The following is a 21,076-nucleotide window of genomic DNA, read 5'->3' on the forward strand; positions in this document are numbered from 1 at the left end:
CTTCTGTTTAGACACATGAAGGAGATCTCAGAGCTGCAGGCTTTTCAGAGGAGCGAGATTGAACGTCTCTACAAGGAGCTGGGAAAAACTCTGCCCCCCACTGTCAGCCTGCTTCATGCTGCACCCCCAACTGGCCGCAGGCGCAGAGCTAGCAAACACAAGCTGAAAGCTGGAAAACTGCTCAATCCCATGGTGCAGCAGCTGAAAAACAATCTTAATACCACCAGCGCTGAGAGAAAAGGTATGTGGGTTGGGAAAGTGGGGTGATGAGTGGTTGTGTATGCGTGTGATGATGCGATGATTTGTGTGTATGGGAGAGCGTTTGCAGTCAGAAGCACACATTTTGTATGTGGAGAAGACAGGAATGGCACCAGGTTCAGAAAACTTGTAGGAGTGTGTGATTCATTCTGACTCACGCTTTATTTATTTATTTTATTTTATTTTCGTGCCAAGGTGAGAGTGCTGCCAGTTCGTCCGGCTCCCCAGCTAAAAGTTCGCTTCTGTCGGATGGCTCAGCCCATTCCAGTGGCTGCTCCAGCTCCAGCAATCAGCCAAGCACTGCCCCAGAGCAGGTCCACACTCAGCAACCCTGTTCCTTGAAGGGTTCTTTCTCCTCAGACAATATTTACGCTGGGCTACATGGTGATGGAAACACCAACCAAGCTGGCCCTGGCCAAGGTACATATTATAGGTTTGTGTGTGTGTGTGTAGGTGTGTAGGTGTGTAGGTGCGTGTGTAGCATGTGTGTGTGTGTGCTCATGCAGATGGACATGCAATCTGCTATTATGCAGATAGTTAATTGTTAATGGTGCTCCTGGGCAGCATTTTTTACAGCTGCAAACTTCATATTATATGTACTATAGGACCACTGAAAACATCACATACTGTATATTCCCAAATGTTTCAATGTTAAATGAATGCCTCTTTTTTTTTTTCTCAAATTGAGAGAAAAATTGGCACTGTGCGATACATCAGTAACTGCATTGTGTCCTAACATAAACCATTAATTCTTGTGTACTAATGATGAAACCAGTTATTTATAAGTGAGTGAATTTATGTCAGGTCATTTTATTTACATAGCACATATAAACACAACAACTCTGAGCAAAGTGCTGCACAACAATCAGTAAAAGCAACCATTTAAAACCATATACATAAATTGAAATAAATAAAAGAGTGTTAAAAGTCAAAAAGAAAGTGTGTAAACTTGTTGTACTGTGAGTTCACATAATAAAGTCACACTTAGGCTAATTTATATTTCCTAGTACTGCATAAACAAAGAAAAGTGAGTTTTTATAAAGTTTATGCCGAGGAATTTTAACCAGAAAAATAAATAAAGGAACTGTGGAAACAATGTTTATTAATCTGCTACATTCTGCAGTATAGAAGACTTCAGAAATCACATTTCTAAGTATTTGCTTGAAAGCTTAATAGTACTAATACATGGCTAATTGGCTTTTCAGTATCATATCCAAAGTTATTAACAAAGCAACTTATTGGCGCGCTCAATGTGAGACCACTGCACAAAAAAAAGACACATTTTAGACTGAAAAGTTTTTCACTGTGCCATTCATCTAACGCTTCATCACAACATGCAGATAATAAAGCATTACTTTCTTGTAGTTTGCTAGCAGTATTTTAATGTTGGAAATGAGAAGGGAAGAATTTTAGTGACTGTAGTATCAGCAAAATATTGTTTGAAGCTGGGTGATTTCTGTGTTTCAAACATTGCAGTTTAATTATTTTTCCTTTTTTTTTTTATGTTTTTAGGTTTCATATTCAATTCAAGGTGTTCCAAGGTATAGACATGTAATGCCATCAAATACATAAAAATAGGCAACCATCAACCTTCCACAATACCTTTACCTTTTCCCAGAATCCCTAATAAGGCTGTATACACTGCTCAAAAAATGAAGGGAACACTGTCCAGTTAGGAAGCATAAACCACTGTGAATCTTTACCTGCTTTAGTGTAATGAAAGTGGCAGCAGGTGCACTGGAGAGGCAACAATAAGACAACCCCCAAAAGAGATACGGTTTTACATGTGGTGGTCACAGATCATTACTCTGTCCTCATCCTTCCTCATTAATTTTTTCTTGGTTTATTTCTTGCTGTTTCAGTGCTGGTACCACGAGATGGTAATGATCCATCTCCTGGTATCTCCTCCACGCTCTCGAGAGTGTGCTGGGAGACACAGCAAACCTTCATATGAATGTGCCGTTCTGGAGGAGCTGGACTAACTGTCCAGCCAGAACGGGCTGCAGGTACTGCGTCATGCAGCCAGTAGTGAGAAAGACACTAGCAGAAAATCAGTCAGGACAGAGGAATGTTCTGTGGCCGCCACCTTTTTGGGGCTTGTGTTGTTGTTGTATCTCCAGTGCACCTGTTGTCAGTTTCATTTACAGTAAAACAGGTGAAAATAATTAACAATGGTGTATGTTTCCTAACTGGACTTTATGTTATACTGTGATGGTTGAGTGTTCCCTTAACTTTTTTTGAGGAGCGTAGTTATAGGCAGACAGTTTGAATTATCATCCGAGTCAAAATAGTCTCGTTCATCACCAGATACTATGGTGGGATCCTGCATATCATGCTTTCCTAACTGTCCTTTTCTGGTGCTTTTAATGGTGGGGGTTTCTCATCCCAGTCTCTGTGCACTTTACATAGTGTCTTTCTTGTTTCTTCTCTTCTTCCCTCTTATATTCATTTTTGCAGGCTGGACGGTTTACCACCAAACGTCAGAGAGAGTCACCTATAAATCTAGTAGCAAACCACGCACTAGATTCCTCAGTGGACCTGTGTCTCTGTCCATCTGTTTGTATTTGTTCTTTTATATTTCCCCTCACTCATTTCCATATTCTCTTTATTTAATCTGCCTCTCTCTCCTATCAAACTTTTTTTTTTTAATTTGTATGGAATATAGTGGATATTTTATTTCACCATCCCTGCAGGTCTTCTCACCAGACATAAACCCATTGTCTGTTCCTACCACCCACACTTCTCCTCAACAACCTTAAAGCTTGTGTTCTGTATATTTTTTATTTATTTTTGTTCTGACTGCCAGAGGATATCCTGACCTATTAACATGAGACTGCAATGCTAAACTTAAAATCGGATATAGCCAGCTAATATAGGCACATGTTGAATTAAAATGTATTTGCTAAGCAGAATCTACTTCTAGCATTAAAAATTCACTCTTCTCCTCTGAAATAGTTTACTTAAAGACAGTGATTTAATTAAAGTGGCTTAATTAAAGCAAATATATATAGAAGTGGAAATTACCTGACTCTGGGGGACGTTAGAGTAGCCTGCAGTTTCACAGAGGGCAGTCCATGCACAGAGAAAAGAAATTTCAATTTGATCATACTTTCAGGGTGATCTTACTTTACTAGCTATGTTGTATATTTTCAACTTGAATTAAAGCCCTTTTTTTTTTTTTAATAATGTTTTTCTGAAGAAGTGTAGCATGACTCAGAAGCTGCTCTTTGTGCAGGGGCTGAGATCTGCAGGTCCAAATTGTTAAAAAATTTTTTTATGCATACAAGTAGAGAGTAATTTCTGTGCCACTTGATATCTGAGTTTTTCCAGTGTTTCATTTGCAGTGAGGGATATTTTCCAGATAGAAAAAGAGATGTGCAACAACATGTAATTGTTGTCAGCCATCTTACCAACCTGTTCCTGTACTGTGAGCTGTGTTTAGTGGTTGGGAAACAGGAAGCAGAACAGAGAGTAGCTGTATTTCTATGAATTCTGTAGCCCTGAGGACCCAGAATGCATCTAGTTGGCATTAAGATTGAAAAGGAAACTTTTTTAAGGTGTGCTGCCTCTTATATTGAAGATCCAGGGTTCGAGTAACTTCAGTGTTGTAGGTAGCTATTTCAGTATACGGTCTTTCCTCTGGCAATCGGTCATTAATTCACAGAACTGCAGTTACATTCATAACTATTCATTTTTAAATATATTGCCCCCTTTCTCTTCATACAATTGCTTTGTGCAGTTGCTTCTGGCTTTCAAAAACAGACCCCACAAGCATACTGGAGCTGGGAATGCCTAGTCCTGTCCAAACATGGGCCTGAGTTCACATCTAAAACAGGACGGTGTGCTGTTGTGTGTCTGTGTGTTTGTATGCATCTGAGAGAGAATGGCAAACTCTTTATACCCTATTTATTTGTTGCGTGTTTCCATCACTGTTAATTTTGATTATGTAACACTCCCTCCCTCCCACACACACACAAGTCGAGGCACTTTGCCTAAGTCTGCAATCCTGTGTATACTAACACAGAGAAAAGCCCCCAACCCTTCCCTAATAGCAGGGCCCTGTGCTTTGATTGAGAGAGCTCTCTGTGTCCCTCATGTTTGGATGGAGAAGACCGTGCATGGTGCAGGCGCCAGGCAGGGCACTGATGGAGACTTGCTCCGCCATATGAAGGGCTGTATCATCAATATTACTATTGTTTTCTTCTTTCACCTCTCCTGAGTTACCTGCATGTTTTTCTTATATTTATTTTTATTTTATATCGCTGACTCTTGATGAGTTCCAGCTCGTATCTGTGTGCTTTCAGTTGGTTTAAATTTGAGTTGTTTTGGTTTCATATTTTGCTTCACAGGCATTCTCACATCGACAAGGGATCTTTTTTTTTTAAACCCAGGCTCCAGTCTTCTTTCTTAGAAAAACAAAGTGTTTACACATTTTGTGGTTTCTCCCTACCAATTAATGAAACAGTAAATCATGCATATTCAAACAAAAAAGAAAAATACTAATCAATATGATAGTAGCTGCATTTTACCAATTTCTGTCCATCCCAATACATTTTTTTTATATTCAATATTAAATATAATCATGACAAGGTCAATAGATGTGCAGGAACAAACATGCAACATTATAAGTCAAGGCAAAGTGTGTTTTCTTTTAAGTTTGTCAGGTACACTTCCTAAGAATCAGCACTTGAAATGATTTTAAAGAGAACACCTAGATTCTTTCCTCAGTCCTCCTTCTCACTGATTTTTATACCCCTTTTTCCTTCCTCCTCCTTTTCCTCTTCTCCTCTCCTCAATTGTTTTGATAGCTGAATGTGCTTTTGAAGCAGCTTGTCCACCTACTTGTGGTGTGCAGTGTGTCCTGCCTAACTGTTTCTGTCTTGTTGCTGTTTTGCCTGTTTATAGGGTCCACTCTGAAACGACTATGTCCTAGGGCAAAAGAGCGCCAGTAGTAGTACTATCCATTTACTTTCTTACTCTCTGTCCTTCCTACTTTGTCCCTCACTATTTAGTCCCTATGTTTGGTTTGTTGTTTTTTTTAATCTGAAAAGTTTTTTGGCATTACTTGAAATGTACACAGTTGTTTAATGTGGGTCGTCAAACAGATCTGTTGCATTTATTTGTTTGACGTTTAGCATGGCAGTTGGTGCATACATGTCTGGTTGCTGGATTTGTCATTGCTTGCATATCAAACATTTCATTTTTCTTTAATTATTCATGAAAGTCATGTATGTTGTAATCCTTTGGCTGCTACATTAGCAAAATATGTGACACAAAGGTACCTGTACACACATTTTGCTCTGGCCTCACCAGAATGATGAGGATTATTTAAACATGGCTTTCATGAAGGTGACATTACAGGTTTGTTTTGTGAAACTGCCCTGAATTCTGCCATACAGCAGCCAATTTATTTGACAGCAGTTTTTTTTATTTGTTTTTATTTATTTTTTTTAAGTAGGCAGATTTTAAGGCCTTTGTGTCTTTTCAGGGTCCTCTCTCAACACCACACTGCTCAGACAGCCTCCAGTCAGACTCAGCCATCATTCTCTGCAGCCACACCCTCACCCTCTCCTCAGCCATTCACACGTCTCGCTCAGGTCCAGACCAACAACAGCAACAACAAGAGAGGCACATTTACTGATGATCTTCACAAACTGGTTGATGACTGGACAAAGGAAACTGTAGCGGCGGCCAGTCAGCCACGACCCTCCCTGAACCAGATGAAACAGCAGAGGCGTCAGCAGGACCTGGAAGGCAGAGCAACAGCGGTGGGAGCAGTTACACATGAGGTATTTGGAACTGAGATGAACAGTCAGTGACGGAGGGAATTTATAGTCAGTTTAGGAGTTGTACTCTGATATTTTTAATGTGAGCTTGAGTCAGTCTGAATCTGCACATATTTTGTCTCCTCTGTTCCAGATGAAATGTTATAATGGTCCCGACAAGATCCAGCTGCCTCTTTCATGCCCCATGACAGCTGCTTTAGGCCCTTGTATGCCTGCAACCCTAGCTCCAACCTCATCCACAGCGCTCTCTCCTGGTTACCTCGTTCCTGCAGGCTCCTATGCTGGGATGGTTCCTGGTCCTCTTTATCCCCAGAGATGGCCCAGCTTACCCAGTCCTGTAGGGTCTGTGGTTCCTGTAGGTTTGCTCGGTGCAGCAAGAATGGTGCCCTATGGCACAATGGCAAACCCACAAATTCAAGCTTTCCCTCTGGTCATGCACAGCCCTGAGAATGGCCCCTGTCCAAAAACTACAAGGACTACCTGATCTGCTAACCAAAATTTATTAGTGTGTATTCGAAAGACAGTCCAGCCCCACTCTGCTCTGTTCAGAGCAACACATGTACATATTCTGATCTTGTAAATGCCATGACAAAAGTGTTGATTCTTCATACAACACTAATCTGTAGTAAATGTCTGTGTGAGGGTAGATCTGTGTGTATATTATACAGTACATGTTAAGTAAGTATGTCTGAATAATTAGTCCTTTTTGGCTTTGGTCTTGACTCAGCCATACTAGACATTTTATGTGTGGTCACAAAATCCATATTTCATTTTATTCTTCAGTTCTGCAGTTTTCTTGTTACTTTTGCCTTTCTCTGTTAAGTACAATTTAAACACTACATTGGAATCCAAATACCAGTGGTTTGAGATACAATAACAGGACAGTATTTATGATGAAAATATTGGACAGAATGTAGTGCCTTGAACATTAAGTTATATATATTTTTTTTTTCTTTTCTTTTTTTTTCTTTTGTTGGAAAAAAAAAAACAAGTCTGCATTCCAGTTATTTTATTTGAATGTAACTTGAATGCAGTCTGAGTTTTAATAGATTACAATTTTGTTTTTGGTTTACATATGAGTGCCCTTCTGTTACTGCACTGTCAACACAGTATGTAGTCTTATATAATAGAATCATGTTTTAACGCCTGTTTACTTTCCACCCCTGTGACAGATGGAATGCCATAGCGGTGAGATGTACCGATGCCTTGCAGAAACAAATGGTTAATGTACGACTGATGAGGGAAGGTAAAAAAAAATACGCCAGCAGCCAAAATCCACTCATTCAGGTCAAAATGGTTCAGCAGGACACGGCCTCTTTTTGATAGGACAGCTGATGCATTAGGCAGCACAAGAGCTGGCAGTGTTGTAGCTTTGTGCTCAAAGGAAAGGCGGTGTCCAGAGCCATACATACTGTACATAGTTCTTTCTACAGTATATGCCTCCGGAAGTGTTCTGATCAGAATGTAGCGATTATTATGTGAAGGCTTGAGGCTCAAAAGTGCAATTTAATCAACCCCTCCACAAAGCTTTGATCGTGGCCTTGCCACAAGCCTTATCAGATGTGTGCAACAGGAGCAAGCTGAAAAGTTGAACAAAAGTTACAAATCACCAAGCACCAGACAGAAGTTACCGGGCAACGTATAAAGAAGATTACAAACCACGCAGCAAACTGAATTCACTTCCAGTAAATGTTCTTTCAACTTTGCTAGTACTCGGCATACACTGTATGTAAAAATGTTCTGTGCAATCACCAGTTAGCTCTGATGTTTTCAACCTATTTGATGTTTGAAGCTTTTTTTTCTTTTCTTTTTGTGTGATGCTGCTATCATCTGTAAAGGTGATCCTACTGTATAGTTAGGTTTTCTGTTCACATACAGTGGTACTCAAAAATAAGACTCCTCAGATTAACAAATGAGATGCTAACAAAGCGGTGTTGAAATTGCCTTGTTGAAATTTTGATGTGTTCATTTCACAGGTTTCTTTTGATGTCGGCTTTGTTTTCTGTTTTATTTCTAGTGATATATTTCAAAATGCAAAATGACACTTGATGTGGGAGATTTGCACAACATATAGTCTCCCTTTATTCTGCGTTAAAAGAGTTCCTACACTGTATATAAGTGGGTTTCACCCACCTGTACTTTTGTATCACTGATGAGCATGGCCAACTTTTCATGTTCCACAAAGCTTAACAGTTCCTGCTATTATGGTTAGAAATTTCACATCTCCACAGCACATTTGAAAGATTTCAGCACCCTCAATCTTGCCAAGCTGTGAATTGTACAGTTTTCTTGTATTTGTACTTTTTTTTTTTTTTTCTTTTTTTTTTTTTTTTTTTGGGATGATGAATTATAATGATGATGATGATGATGATGATGGTGGTCGTGATGGTGGAGGAGGAGGAGGGGTTGCTTTGATGTATATTATTCCATCAATTCGGTTTGAATTGGACTTTTATAGGATATTATGCAGAGTCTTCTGCTTTGGTGAAATACTTCCAGTAGTAAGAGATTTCTGTTCTCTGTCACTTGTATCTAGTATGTTTTGTTCCACCTCCCTCGCTGCTAACTCAGGAAAGCAGAGGAGGGAACAACTCTATGGCATATTCATTTGGATGCACTGATCAAACGGAGAGCCGAGATGCGCAGAGGCGGAAGCAGCTCTGCCCATCTCGCTTCTCTGTGGACAACATTGCCCCCTGGTGAATATGCACTGTTTGTCAAAGGCTTGTATTCAAACTGTGGGATTGCTTTTTGCCTGCTCTATGTCCCACTGCATTACCCCACCCTGTCCTGCTGCACTCTTATCACAGACTGTATGTTGAGAGAGAAATAAATATTTTATGCTTGATGGCATGTCTCATTGTTATTTGCAAATTTTAGTCTCTTGAGTTTATTTCATACTGTGTATATTATTTATTGCACAGGGACATAGCATAAAGTTTTATTTATTTATTTTAATTGCTCAATTAATAAATACTCAGTGAATTTTATGGTTCTATTTTTACGATAGACAGGAAGTGTTTCTGGGAGGCCGGACTTTTCACACCCCCGACATCTTTGAAATGAAGCCACAGATTCGCAACATACAGTACAGACCCTGGCAATAAAATAAATCATTCAGCGTACCTTTTAAGAAGATAAAATTAATTGGATCACGAAGTATCTCTAAAAATCTCTTAAAATGTCCCAAAAGACTACATTTAGGTACTAAAGTCGAGAAACAGAGCCTGCTTTGTGTGGCGAATCTGTCGACCCGCGACTGCGGCGCAGCGTTACAGTAGTGGTTGCCCCTTTTGTTCAACGGAGTTCCTGAATTATTCCCAACACAATGAAATTCGTGGGATATTATATGGTTTCATAAAAACATTTTTATTGTACCTACCCCTCCTCTGAGCTAATCTGGGATTATTTAATGAATTCAAAATCGATCTGGAACAACCGCTGTGAGCTGCTGTGAGGTTTCCGAAGCACGCAGTTCTGAGGAGCGTGGAGTAGTAAGTGTTTATAACGTTAGATCTGCACTGTTAGCTTTAAACGGGTAAAAAAAAAAAGCTCCGTTTGGGTTAAAAAATTTTCTTGTTATATGATTGTGGGTGTATTTTCACAGTAATCGCGGCTATCCATCTTAACCCCTGTACCCCGACGACACGAACGGACGTTGTCTAGGTCCTACTGCAGAAAAAAATAAATAAATGAGCATGTCTGGCCAGTTCCCCTCACAAAACAAATTATTTCGCAGATATTTCGGCGTAAAGGAGGAAAAGGAACGGTTTGATAGACCTTAGTTTGATAAAGTCTCCACAGGAAGGCAGGCTGTCATTTTGCCTCACAGATTCACGGGGTGAGGTCATTGTGGAGGGAAACACTGGGGGCTGAATGGCCAGGCTGCGGTGTGTGTAGCCCCAAACATTCACGTGTGTATTGTTAATTTTTAATAGTAGCTACACTGAAATGCTGTAATGTCAGCTTTGCATGGCTAACGTTTGCCCAGTGGACACAACTACGATCTGGCACGCGAATTAAATGTTAGTGAGCTTGAATGAAATACCGAGCGACGATTAAGATAAAAAAAATAATAATCATAATAACCGAGGCTCGTGTGGCCTGTTTGTGTCGTTTACTACTCTACTTCTTTACTACTGACTACTTTTACTTACTACTTACTACTTACTTCTTCGTGTGGTGGTGGCAATGTTTTCTTTTACTGTGCTTATTTGTGAAGTGGCCAGTATTGTGGTTTGCTAACTGCTGTTAGCAGAAGGCTAGCAGCAGCTTTGTTTTGGGGGGAATGCAGCAGTAAAATGCTAATGCTAATGTTAGCTGTATTAAAATACGCCGAGTCCGTAGGTTCTGTCGGGGAAGGGGCTTCGAGCTAGCTAAATTTTGTTCTCTTTCAACAAGAGTTGCAAACGAGCTCGGATTTACAGTTGCCCAGCTGTGGTTGTTGCCGTTACTGTTTGCTGCTTGTATTACATGATTGTACCTCTCAAGGATCATAAGCAAACATGTTGACCTTAGTGCACCTGTTACTGGATAACAGATCATAATTTGTTTTCTACCAGCATTGGTCACGTGACCTCACTATAACAGGTGTAAAACGTACGGGTACTGCTGATCTAGACTGGGGCTCTTAAACCGCATCTCTTGGGATACAGTGCCCAGTATCTGCTATGTGCTGTGTGTTTACCAAATATCATTGTTCCCGTTTGTGTTCATGTGTTTCAGATGTAAACTTGAACACCATCTGTCCCAGCAGTGGCTGTTGGCACAATGGGGCTGGACTTTGACGTGAAGACATTCTGCCACAACCTGCGGGCCACCAAGCCCCCATATGAGTGTCCCGTGGAGACTTGCCGTAAAGTCTACAAGAGCTACAGCGGCATCGAGTATCACCTTTACCACTATGACCACGACAACCCAACTCCTGCTCAGGCTGTTCCCCAGAAGAAGAGGAAGGGACGGCCTCCTCGTGCTTCGCTGACAGGTTCTGGGGATACGGATGATGGCGGGGGTAATGGAGTAGGAGGACTGGGACATGGAGGGAACACTCCTGTTAGCCCCAATCACTCAGAACGCTCCCATTCCCCGGGGAGAGAGACCATGACCTATGCCCAGGCACAGCGCATGGTGGAGGTGAGATTCAAGGACGCATTCATCGCATTAGCATCTTCGAGAATATAGATGGGGTGTCAGATGAAGACAGCGATGCGGAGGATGCTCCTCCATCTGGAACTGGTAGTAGTGGTGGCGGAATGTGTAATGGTAGTGACGGTGGAGCCGGCGGCAGCGAGTTAGGAGGCAGCGGCAAGGACCGCTCAGATATCCCATCTTCTAATGGGGGCAAAGCCACACCAAAGACTGGGAAACATAAGAGCAAAGCCAAGAAGAAGGATGGCTTATCTCATCATCACAGCGCTCAGTCTGGTCCCGCAGTCAAGCTCCCGGAAGCTGTGTTCAGAGAACTCGATCAAGACAGACCTGATGCCCCACCTCGGCCATCATCATACTACAGGTCTGCAAGGAAATTTAGTTATTTCATACATATGTATAAGGATTATAAACAGCATTGTTGAGAGGAACATGCATTTTAAAGCAAAGTAAGTTGGCCATGAGTTGCATGAGTAGACATATTTTAATACAAAAAGTATGCTCTGACCTGAATGTTTGATACAGCCAGTCACACCTTATTAGCACTGATAAGTTTTTGTTACTGTGCTTCACTCATACTGTTGTGCCATTATTCCTCTCTGTGCACAAAATTAAAGTTGACACCTTAATTATATTTCTTTGCATGCTAAGTATTCTTTGTGTGAACACATCTTAATTTTACCCTTCTCTTTTTCTTCTTTGCTCCAGGTATATCGATAAGTCTGTGGAGGAGCTGGATGAGGAGGTAGAGTATGACATCGATGAGGAGGACTACATCTGGCTTGATATCATGAACGACAAGCGGCGGCGTGATGGTGTGACACCCATCCCTCAGGAGGTTTTTGAGTATCTCATGGACCGCTTAGAAAAGGAATCATACTTTGAGAGCCACAATAAGGTACCAGACGCAAAGGGGGAGATGATGGTCAAAGCTTGACACAAATGCATTCAGCTCTGATATGTTCTTGTACTGTTCTCTCTCAGGCGGACCCCAGTACCTTGATTGATGAAGATGCCGTCTGCTGCATCTGTAACGATGGAGAGTGTCAGAACAGCAATGTGATCCTCTTTTGTGACATGTGTAACCTGGCAGTGCACCAGGAGTGCTACGGCGTTCCCTATATCCCGGAGGGCCAGTGGTTATGTCGCCGCTGTCTGCAGTCGCCGAGCAGAGCTGTGGACTGTGCTCTATGCCCGAACAAAGGCGGTGCTTTCAAGCAGACAGACGACGCACGCTGGGCCCATGTTGTGTGTGCCCTCTGGATCCCAGAGGTAAATTCATATACATCACCATGCAGATATTGATGAACTGTATAAGTTCACTCCTGAGTTTACACTTTGTAAACTCTGTTTTTAAAGGGGTTATAAAAATAAAGTTTTTCTTTATTATTATTGTTATTATTATTATTTTATTGATATTACACAGTTAAAGACCATGAGGATGTTAGTTGCATATTAAGTATGAATGTTTCAAGAAATAGCACTACATATTTAAATTTAAATTATGCTACAGTTATCGCTAGCCAGATGAATGCTGTCATGGTTAATGTACAGTGAGGCAGACTCAGTCTGTTGTCTTGTTAACCCTGTTGACATCATCGCAGTAAAATAAATTCTGCTGCCTTTCTGCAGGTCTGCTTTGCAAACACAGTCTTTCTGGAGCCGATCGATAGCATCGAACACATTCCTCCTGCACGCTGGAAGCTCACCTGCTACATCTGCAAACAGCGCGGCTCGGGCGCCTGCATCCAGTGTCATAAAGCCAACTGTTACACCGCTTTCCATGTCACCTGTGCCCAGCAGGCAGGCCTATATATGAAAATGGAACCTGTAAGAGAGACTGGGGCCAATGGCACCTCTTTCAGCGTCCGGAAGACGGCATACTGTGACATCCACACGCCCCCTGGATCGGCCCGTCCTTTGGGAGGAGTAGGTGGGGCCAGCATGGGTTCATCTAACAGCGAAGGTGAGCTGGAGGAAGATGATGAGCCTAGCATTGGCCATGATGATGACTCCAAGGGCTGGAGTTCTGAGCGGGTGAAGAGGGCAAAGGCCAAATCCAGGCTGAAGATGAAAAGAGCCAGGAAGATCTTAGCTGAGAGGAGAGCTGCTGCACCAGTGGTGTCAGTGCCCTGCATACCTCCCCACAGGTAGGCCTGTTCTGCACCTGTACCGTCTGTGCCTCAAAGGTCCAGTAAACACATATGCCCATTTTCCTGTTAATACAAAACTGCATGTGCAGCAGCAAAAAAAAAAAAAAAATCATTGCTTTCTTTTTTTGTTTGTATTTATTTTCTTCATTGTAACCAATCTGTAGTTTTATTCTATTCTGGCCTTTTAACCTTTTAATTTTTGTCTTGTTTTATTTTATTTACTGATTAGTGATGATTGATTATTGTACATTCTGTTCTGTTTTATGTTTGATTTAGTTTGAGTAAATTATTTTAAATTGCTTATCGTTGCATACTGTGTCACAGTATGGCTTTGACAGTACATTTGTAAGAGGCTTTAAACTTAAGAGTTAAAAGTGTTTTCTTCTCTCCAGGTTGAGCAAAATCACCAGTAACCTGACGGTACCCAGGAAAAGCCAGTTCATGCAACGACTTCACAGCTACTGGACCCTAAAGAGGCAAAGTCGGAACGGTGTGCCTCTTTTGCGCCGGCTTCAGACACACCTGCAGTCACAGCGACATATTGACCCACTCCCACCGCAGCCTGCGTCACAACCTTCTTCGGTAAATTTTGGTGTTTATTGCTGTAATTTTGTGTTTGTCTCATTCCGTTGTCTGATACCTGAAATACTTTGGTCAACATCTGTTGTGTTTAAATGTGCTGTAGAAATAAACTAACTTGATTTGGACTTGATATCTGAAACATGATCTGTCCCAACATGTTTATGGGTTCGTGCATGTTGGTGTTATAGAGAGACAGTGAGGAGAAACAGACCGCTTTAAAGGAGCAGCTAAAGGCATGGCAGAGGCTGAGACACGACCTGGAAAGAGCAAGGCTGCTGGTGGAGCTCATTCGGAAAAGGGAAAAGCTCAAGAGGGAGACGGTGAGACACCAAGAATAGCAAGAGAGTACTGTGTTTCTTCCACTGAGCTTACAGATCAATGAACAATATGAATCTCTTTATTTGGGCCAGTCTGTACTGAATTTATGTACATATACATACATCTAACTGTGCAGCTCTTTGTTAATTTGCTGAAAATGTGTCTGTGTTCAGATTAAAATACAGCAGATGGCGCTGGAGATGCAGCTAACTCCTTTCCTAGTGCTATTGAGGAGTACCTTGGAACAGTTACAGGAAAGAGACACTAACAACTTTTTCACTGAGCCTGTACCACTGGCAGAGGTAAATGTACATACTCACTATCACAAGAAATCTGATGTTCATATACTTATGATTGTCTCTTTTCTGTTTTATGTCTATGAACAGGTGTAAAGTATATAATGTATTTTTGGCTTTGTAGCATCCTCAAAAATTCTTCTTCACTTCTTCAGTGAAAGCTCACTGTACAAATAAAAATTCTTATGGCTCAGTCTGTTCACTACCTTCTATAACCTAGGTGCCAGACTACCTGGACCATATTGACACTCCAATGGACTTTCAGACCATGTGGAACTTGCTAGAGTCCCATCGCTACCTCACTTTTGAGGCCTTTGAGGCCGACTTTGGTCTCATTGTCAACAACTGTCTCAAGTACAACGCCAAGGACACCGTGTTTTATCGCGCTGCCCTGCGGCTCAGAGAGATGGGCGGGGCTGTCATAAGAACGGCCAGGCGACAAGCTGAACGGATCGGCTTCGATTACGAGACCGGCATGCATCTCCAACGAGAGCCGAGCCCGGACAGCCAACGTGACCAAGAGAGAGACAGAGAGCGGGAGAGGGAGCGAGACAGGGATAGAGAAAGAGACCGGCCGTTGTCTTCTAATGAAGATGGTAAATGTCTCTGACTGGGAGGTTTTTGGCAACCAAAATATTTTTTTTTCTCAAGCACCAGTGAAAGAAGAAGGAAGGCAAAAAAAAAAGATGTGATTTAAACTTCTTTAAAAGACATTTTGCGGCCAATTAATAGGCTGTATGATACAGTGTTGTATAAAATGAAGAAGAAAATGACATTTACAAGGTTAGCTGATTTATATGGTTACTGTGCAATCATTTGTCACAAACAAGCAGTTCAATGATGAACAGTAGCAAATAATATAGTGCAGAAAAGTTCACTTTTCTACCAGTAGGTGACGCATGTAATTCATGTAGTTCAGTTTCTGTTAAGCTAAAACATCATAACACATTCTGTTTGCTTATGTATGCTAGACTTTTACTTTTTACCTCTCTTTCTCCTTGGCTCATACAGACCTGCTCCTGCCAGAAAACAGGCGAAGGTTACCACTGGAAGAGCAGCTGCATTACCTGCAGGCACGTCTAGATGAGGTCAGCTCAGGGAAGCATAGCATTGGCCAATCTCGTAGAGCCAAGGCCCTAAGAAAGGAGATCAGTGTGATCAAGAGGAAGCTTGCACATCAGCGGGAAGGAGGCTCTGGCATGGGGGGCCGGGACTCTGTCAGCGGAGGAGATCGGAGTTCTTCTCTCCCCCATCATTCATCATCTGCAGGACACCATGATGAGGGGGGAGAGAGCAGCAGCCAGGAGATCGGTGGAAAGGGTGTGTCTAGGAAAATAATAACATTAATGTCCAACATGACAATGATAATGACGTTTGCTTTTCAGCAGCAGTGGAATAATAAGGATTTGCTTGTCTTTTTAACATATAAACCTCTCTCCCCATCAAGATCTGAATGTGTCCTCATCTGCCCTGACTCCAGAGGTGGGCCGTCGGACATCTGTCCTCTTCTCCAAGAAGAACCAAAAAATGTCTGGACCCCCCAAAAGGCCAGGACGCCCCCCCAAGAACAGGGATTCGGGTTATGCTGGGGCAGGGGTGAGCCAAAGCCCCATCGGTCCCCCACAACTCCCCCTGCTCTCACCAAGCAGGCAGAGGAAGAGGCCCCGCAGCCCCCACACTAGCTCCAGCTCCGACAGCGACAGTGACAATGACGACTTGCTGCCAGGTAAAGCACACGGTTCGCGATAAACTTTTCATGAACCGGAAATGCCAGCTTACATCCTCACTCACTAATCTCTGTTTCCTTCCTTTCAGGATTGCCAAGTAATGGCTTCGATACAGGAAACCAGCCGGTGACGGAAAGCTTCCGTGTGTACAGGAACGAGCCTCGTCTCCCTCGTTCAAGCTCAGACTCTGAGTCCACAACCAGCAGCAGCAGCAGTGCAGCTTCAGACAGGACCAGGTGATTACTGCTCACACCTGGTACTCTTAAAATCTGTTCAGTTAAAGTGAGTGTAAGGTTGCATTTGCAGAAGCAAACCCACTGACCTAACGACCATTTCTGCTGACGTTTTATGCCACCTTTACCACGCTGTTTTAACTTTGCAGCAGAAAGTTCCTTGCTCACAGCATCAAGTTGTTGTAACGGCAAACACTTGTGATAAAGTTATATGGCTCTTAATAGTCCTGTCTGTTTTCTCTCACAGCACCACCCCCTCTAAACAGGGCAGAGGAAAGGCATCGTTCTCTCGCGCCTTCCAGGAAGATAGCAGCGAGGAAACGTCAGGCACTGAAAATGATTCCTACTCAGTCGGAGGATCGAGGAGTGTTTCCCACTGTAAGCACTCTTTTATGTCCTCTAAGACCGACGTAATGCATATACAATTAGTTTCTATTTATTTAGACGTTAAGTTTTTTTCTCAGAATCACCCAACATACTGACAAATGGCATCTTTTGAGCCTGTAACCAGTCTGGTATGATGGCAGAAGTGTTTTGTTTGACCTGCTCTGATTTCATTTGAAGCTTAATTACCAACGAAAACACTGTTGATTAAAAATGTGGACTGAAATTGAAAATGCAGCACAAAACTGACACAGATGTCCTTACCTGCGAGAACATCAAAGCAACGTTTTTTTCTGCAATTGCACTGATAGCGCGAAAGATAGTATTAAAAAACACAGTGGTAAGACTTCTCGTATTCTTGCTCATCGATAGCTCAAAAAACAGCGTAGGTGTATTTAAAAAAAAAAACAACCAAAAAAACCGTGCCATTTTGAATTTTCCGGCCGTGTCTTCGCTGTAAGCTGTCACAGCCACCACATATAATCAAAACAGAAGCTGCAGTTGCTGTTTTGATATTGGGGCCGTTAAAAATGGTCAGAGGAAGTGACAGGGAAAAAAACAAAAGAGAGATCAGTTTTCCCTGTGTTAAGTTATATTTATGTAGCCAAATCACATCAAGCACTGTTACGATACTCCACCCAGCACTAGACGAGCTGTATCATTCTTCACCCAGGTGCAACCGGAAGGCAGATGATAGCTTTTAAGTTAAAGGGAAGTGTTTCAAATAACTGCTTAGAACAGTGTTATTGTGTCATAAAATTAGTGTTTAACTAGAAGTGAGATTGCTTAACGGTCACTGTTTTCCAACTGTCAGTGGTGCGTGGGCCGAGACAGGTCAGGGGTGCTGGATGGCTTCAGATGATTACTCTTCTCTGGAAGCTTTAGACCTGGTGTGGCGCAAGTGCAGAGGCTATCCTTCATATCCTGCCCTGGTGAGACACGAGTGAACAACACAAAGAGCACAGACTGACAGTCAAGTGAACTGAGATTTTTTTTTTTTTTTCTTCTTTTTTTCCCTCCAGTTATTAGCTCTCTAATCCTCTTCGTGCCACTATTTGGTTTTAGATAATTGACCCAAAGATGCCCAGGGAGGGGTGTTCCACCGAGGTGTCCCAATTCCTGTCCCTCCTTGATGTGCTGAAACTTGGGGAGCAAATGACCCAGGAGGCCCGAGAGCACCTGTTCCTGGTCCTCTTCTTTGACAACAAGAGAACATGGTTAGTGTTTTTAAATGTTGTTGTTGTCATGACTCATTCTCATATTCACTTCTGTTTTTTTTTTTTCCTGGCAAACCTCTGCTTTAATTCTAACACACTGAAGCAGTTGTGCGGAAGGAACATGCAAGTGAAAGCTGCTGTGATGTTACTGGATGTTTGTGCTCAAGTAGCTCTGTGGCAGTAGTTCAAAGCAAACTGCAGCCCTTATGCGGAAGCGCAATGACAGCACATTTAGCAGAAATAGGGCGAACGTGGTTTTGATAATAGGAGGGAAATAACATTTTATTTTAGGTCACTTTGTTCTGTGCAGTCAGGTATGGTCATGTTTTTCTAAGTCTGGAGAAATAAAAATAAAAAAAAAACTTGATGAAGGCGGCAGTTTGTAAGAAGGTATCTAGAATACATGAACTCAAAAGTCAAATCAGTTATCAAGTCAGTGAACCTGTTGTGGCCGTCATAGGAAATTTTATTACACTTTAACAAATAGTAACTTTATCTGGACTTAACGAGTGCTGCATGCTTTTGTTTTTTAGTTTCTTGGCTGTTTTGCAGTGCACCTTTAATTGAAAACACTGTGTAACTCGAGTGCTTTTGTGCATGTAGGCAGTGGCTGCCGCGCTCTAAGCTGGTGCCTCTTGGGGTGGACCAAGAGCTGGACAAAGAAAAGATGCTGGAAGGCAGGAAGTCCAATATCCGCAAGTCAGTGCAGGTGGCCTATCACCGCGCCATGCAGCACCGCAGCAAGGTGCAGGGAGACCCCAGCAGCGAAACCAGTGACAGTGACTGAACACAAACACACACGAACCTTATGTGCGGGTGCTTGCAGGTGTCGTGTTTCTCACTAGAGAGCCCAACCCTACATCATAGATTACAAAGTAAAAAGAAAAAACAGTGCCAGTAGCAAGGAGTGGGGGGGGGACTCCACTGTCTTGACCCCGTGATATTCACACTCATGCACACTAAGCCGTATTTAATCTGACATGTAAAATGTTGTATTTAAGAGAATTGATAAAAAAAGAAAAAATGGAGGAATATGCTATGAATCAAAATATTCCTTGTATGTGGTCAATATATGTTTAATAACAAGTGAGATAATGGTTTACAGACTCAGAAACATAGTGTTACACTATGATGCATACACGACTCTGCCTTTCCCTGTTTTTCTCCCACAGTCACACATGCAATCTCACATGCAAACAGGGAAATGTGTCTAGTGTACATTGAATGCACACACTGTGGACATCCCACACCGCCATTACGTCTCTCACGTGATCACCACCTCAGCAAAAAAACAAGTAAACGGCCTGGTGCTAGCGTCTAAGTCATATTTACGAGGAGCACAAAGAGAGACTGTCCACAGCCCTCGCTGGGGGGCACACCAACGTTACTGTAATTTATTCTGCTGACTTCTCATTAACAAGGTCCGCAAGCTTGTGTCATCATAAACTACTTCTAATCAATTTTCGACCGCACCGGACATCATCATGTGGCCCCTTTTGTCTGTCAGTACGTGTTCATCATGTCTCCTGTTTTACGGTTTGTTAAGATATGTACATGTCACACCAGGCCATCTTGGTCAATGAATAATGAGGAATAAACTGAAAACACACGATTGCCTCACTGTCTGTCTTAGTCTCAGCTCAGGCTTAGATCGTGTTTATAAAAAGATTGCATAAAGATAGAGGTTTAATAAAAAAAATGAGGTCTTTTAAAGCTTTGGGTGCCTTTGTCGTCTCTCTTGTTCTTCCTGGTTCCTTTTTGTTCTGTTGAAGTATTTCTTTATGTTCAGCAGAAAATTCAGACCCTCCTATTACCTCTTTCCAGGGAAATAATGAGTCATACATGTTTCTCAAGGCCTGGTACATTTGCCATTTAGATAATGACTCAGACAAACTGACAGTGCAACACATAAGGTGAAAGATTTGACATCGATGTTCAGTCACATTTGGTCTACTTGAAGCACTGCCAAGTATATTCTTTAGGGTCCAGATTTGCCTAAAGGCTCAAGTCAACCTTGTCTTTTCTGAAAGGGTAAATACTGTATGTGTCACACCCGACAGCGTGAAGCTATTTTCCCCCTTGAGCTTTCTTCGTTCCAGTTAAGCGACTTAAAGATGTTCACAGTGCTAATAAGGCATTAAGCACACACCTCCCATCTACTGTAAGGCCCTTTAACTGGTTCTGCTGGGTTTTTGCTCTCAAAGTAAGTACGGTGTATTATGGTATATAAAGATAGAGTGGTTCTACTTTTGCACAATATACATATCATGTCGCTGCTTTTTTTTTTTTTCCAGAGGTTTCCAGAGTTTTGAGTGTTTTAAATGTGTTGACGCTAGACCAGTGGGAAAAAAACTGCCAGTAGTCCCAGATAAATATAATAATAGAAATATAATAGTAACAATATTTGTATTTTAAGTATTTGTGATCATCAAGAAAAGATACAAGATGTTACAAAGACGGCCATTTCTGTGCATTTCCTCCTTGTATCATTTGCTTATACACTCATTTAAGCCACATTTCCCATAAGCTTTGTTTTGCCATTTTTTAGTTGTCATGTGAGCCCACTTGATAACCACTGTGACTTTCCTCACCCCAAGTCAGAGTTTTTAATCACTCTTTCCAGACATGGTAAAGATTCCCCACCCGGTTTGGAGTACCCACTCACCACAGGCTTCATATCTTTAAATTTGCATTCAAGAAGACACACCTCTCTGTGAGGACGCCTTGTTTCCGGCTCTGAGCAACTGAGTGGAAACAACTGATAAGCATCAGTCAGTGGTTTTAACAGAGCACTCTTTAACACAGGAGGCGACCTTATACTGATGCGGAAATCTGTTAAGTTTTTTTTTTTTTCTATGAAAGGTCTGTTTTAGATATCCGCTCTATAATTACCGCATCTACAATCCACAGGCAGTTGGGTTTTTGTATGATTAAAAATTTAGATTTTAGCAGATGAGTTAACCCACAAACCACA

General features: G+C 41.9%; 2 protein-coding genes across 3 annotated transcripts in view; both read left to right on the plus strand.

Moving 5' to 3' along the window:
- The window catches only part of LOC115782726 (serine/threonine-protein kinase WNK2), a 39,868-nt gene extending 30,976 nt beyond the window's left edge, over window positions 1–8,892 (plus strand). The window contains exons 24-29 of one of the 2 annotated variants that reach the window (XM_030733107.1): window positions 12–241; window positions 454–678; window positions 2,716–2,814; window positions 5,164–5,206; window positions 5,747–6,047; window positions 6,178–8,892. In XM_030733107.1, the coding sequence (XP_030588967.1) occupies window positions 12–241; window positions 454–678; window positions 2,716–2,814; window positions 5,164–5,206; window positions 5,747–6,047; window positions 6,178–6,528 (1,249 nt within the window). In that variant the 3' untranslated portion in view covers window positions 6,529–8,892. The remainder of the gene's footprint in view (window positions 1–11; window positions 242–453; window positions 679–2,715; window positions 2,815–5,163; window positions 5,207–5,746; window positions 6,048–6,177) is intronic. The other variant, XR_004020174.1, reaches the window with a different exon arrangement.
- Window positions 8,893–9,298: 406 nt separating this feature from the next.
- brpf1 (bromodomain and PHD finger containing, 1) lies at window positions 9,299–19,735 on the plus strand. The gene is given in 20 exon segments (XM_030734254.1): window positions 9,299–9,538; window positions 10,770–11,178; window positions 11,181–11,556; window positions 11,901–12,090; window positions 12,177–12,464; window positions 12,825–13,342; window positions 13,738–13,927; window positions 14,116–14,247; window positions 14,419–14,547; window positions 14,762–15,137; window positions 15,553–15,861; window positions 15,989–16,267; window positions 16,357–16,504; window positions 16,749–16,911; window positions 17,258–17,270; window positions 17,660–17,817; window positions 17,951–17,978; window positions 17,981–18,014; window positions 18,016–18,102; window positions 18,706–19,735. Coding segments are annotated over 19 exon segments (3,966 nt in total). The 5' UTR covers window positions 9,299–9,538; window positions 10,770–10,814; the 3' UTR covers window positions 18,890–19,735.
- The last annotated feature ends 1,341 nt before the right edge of the window (window positions 19,736–21,076 follow it).

Source organism: Archocentrus centrarchus, chromosome 7 (assembly GCF_007364275.1).
Source record: "Archocentrus centrarchus isolate MPI-CPG fArcCen1 chromosome 7, fArcCen1, whole genome shotgun sequence".
In the NCBI taxonomy this organism is placed as follows: domain Eukaryota; kingdom Metazoa; phylum Chordata; class Actinopteri; order Cichliformes; family Cichlidae; genus Archocentrus; species Archocentrus centrarchus.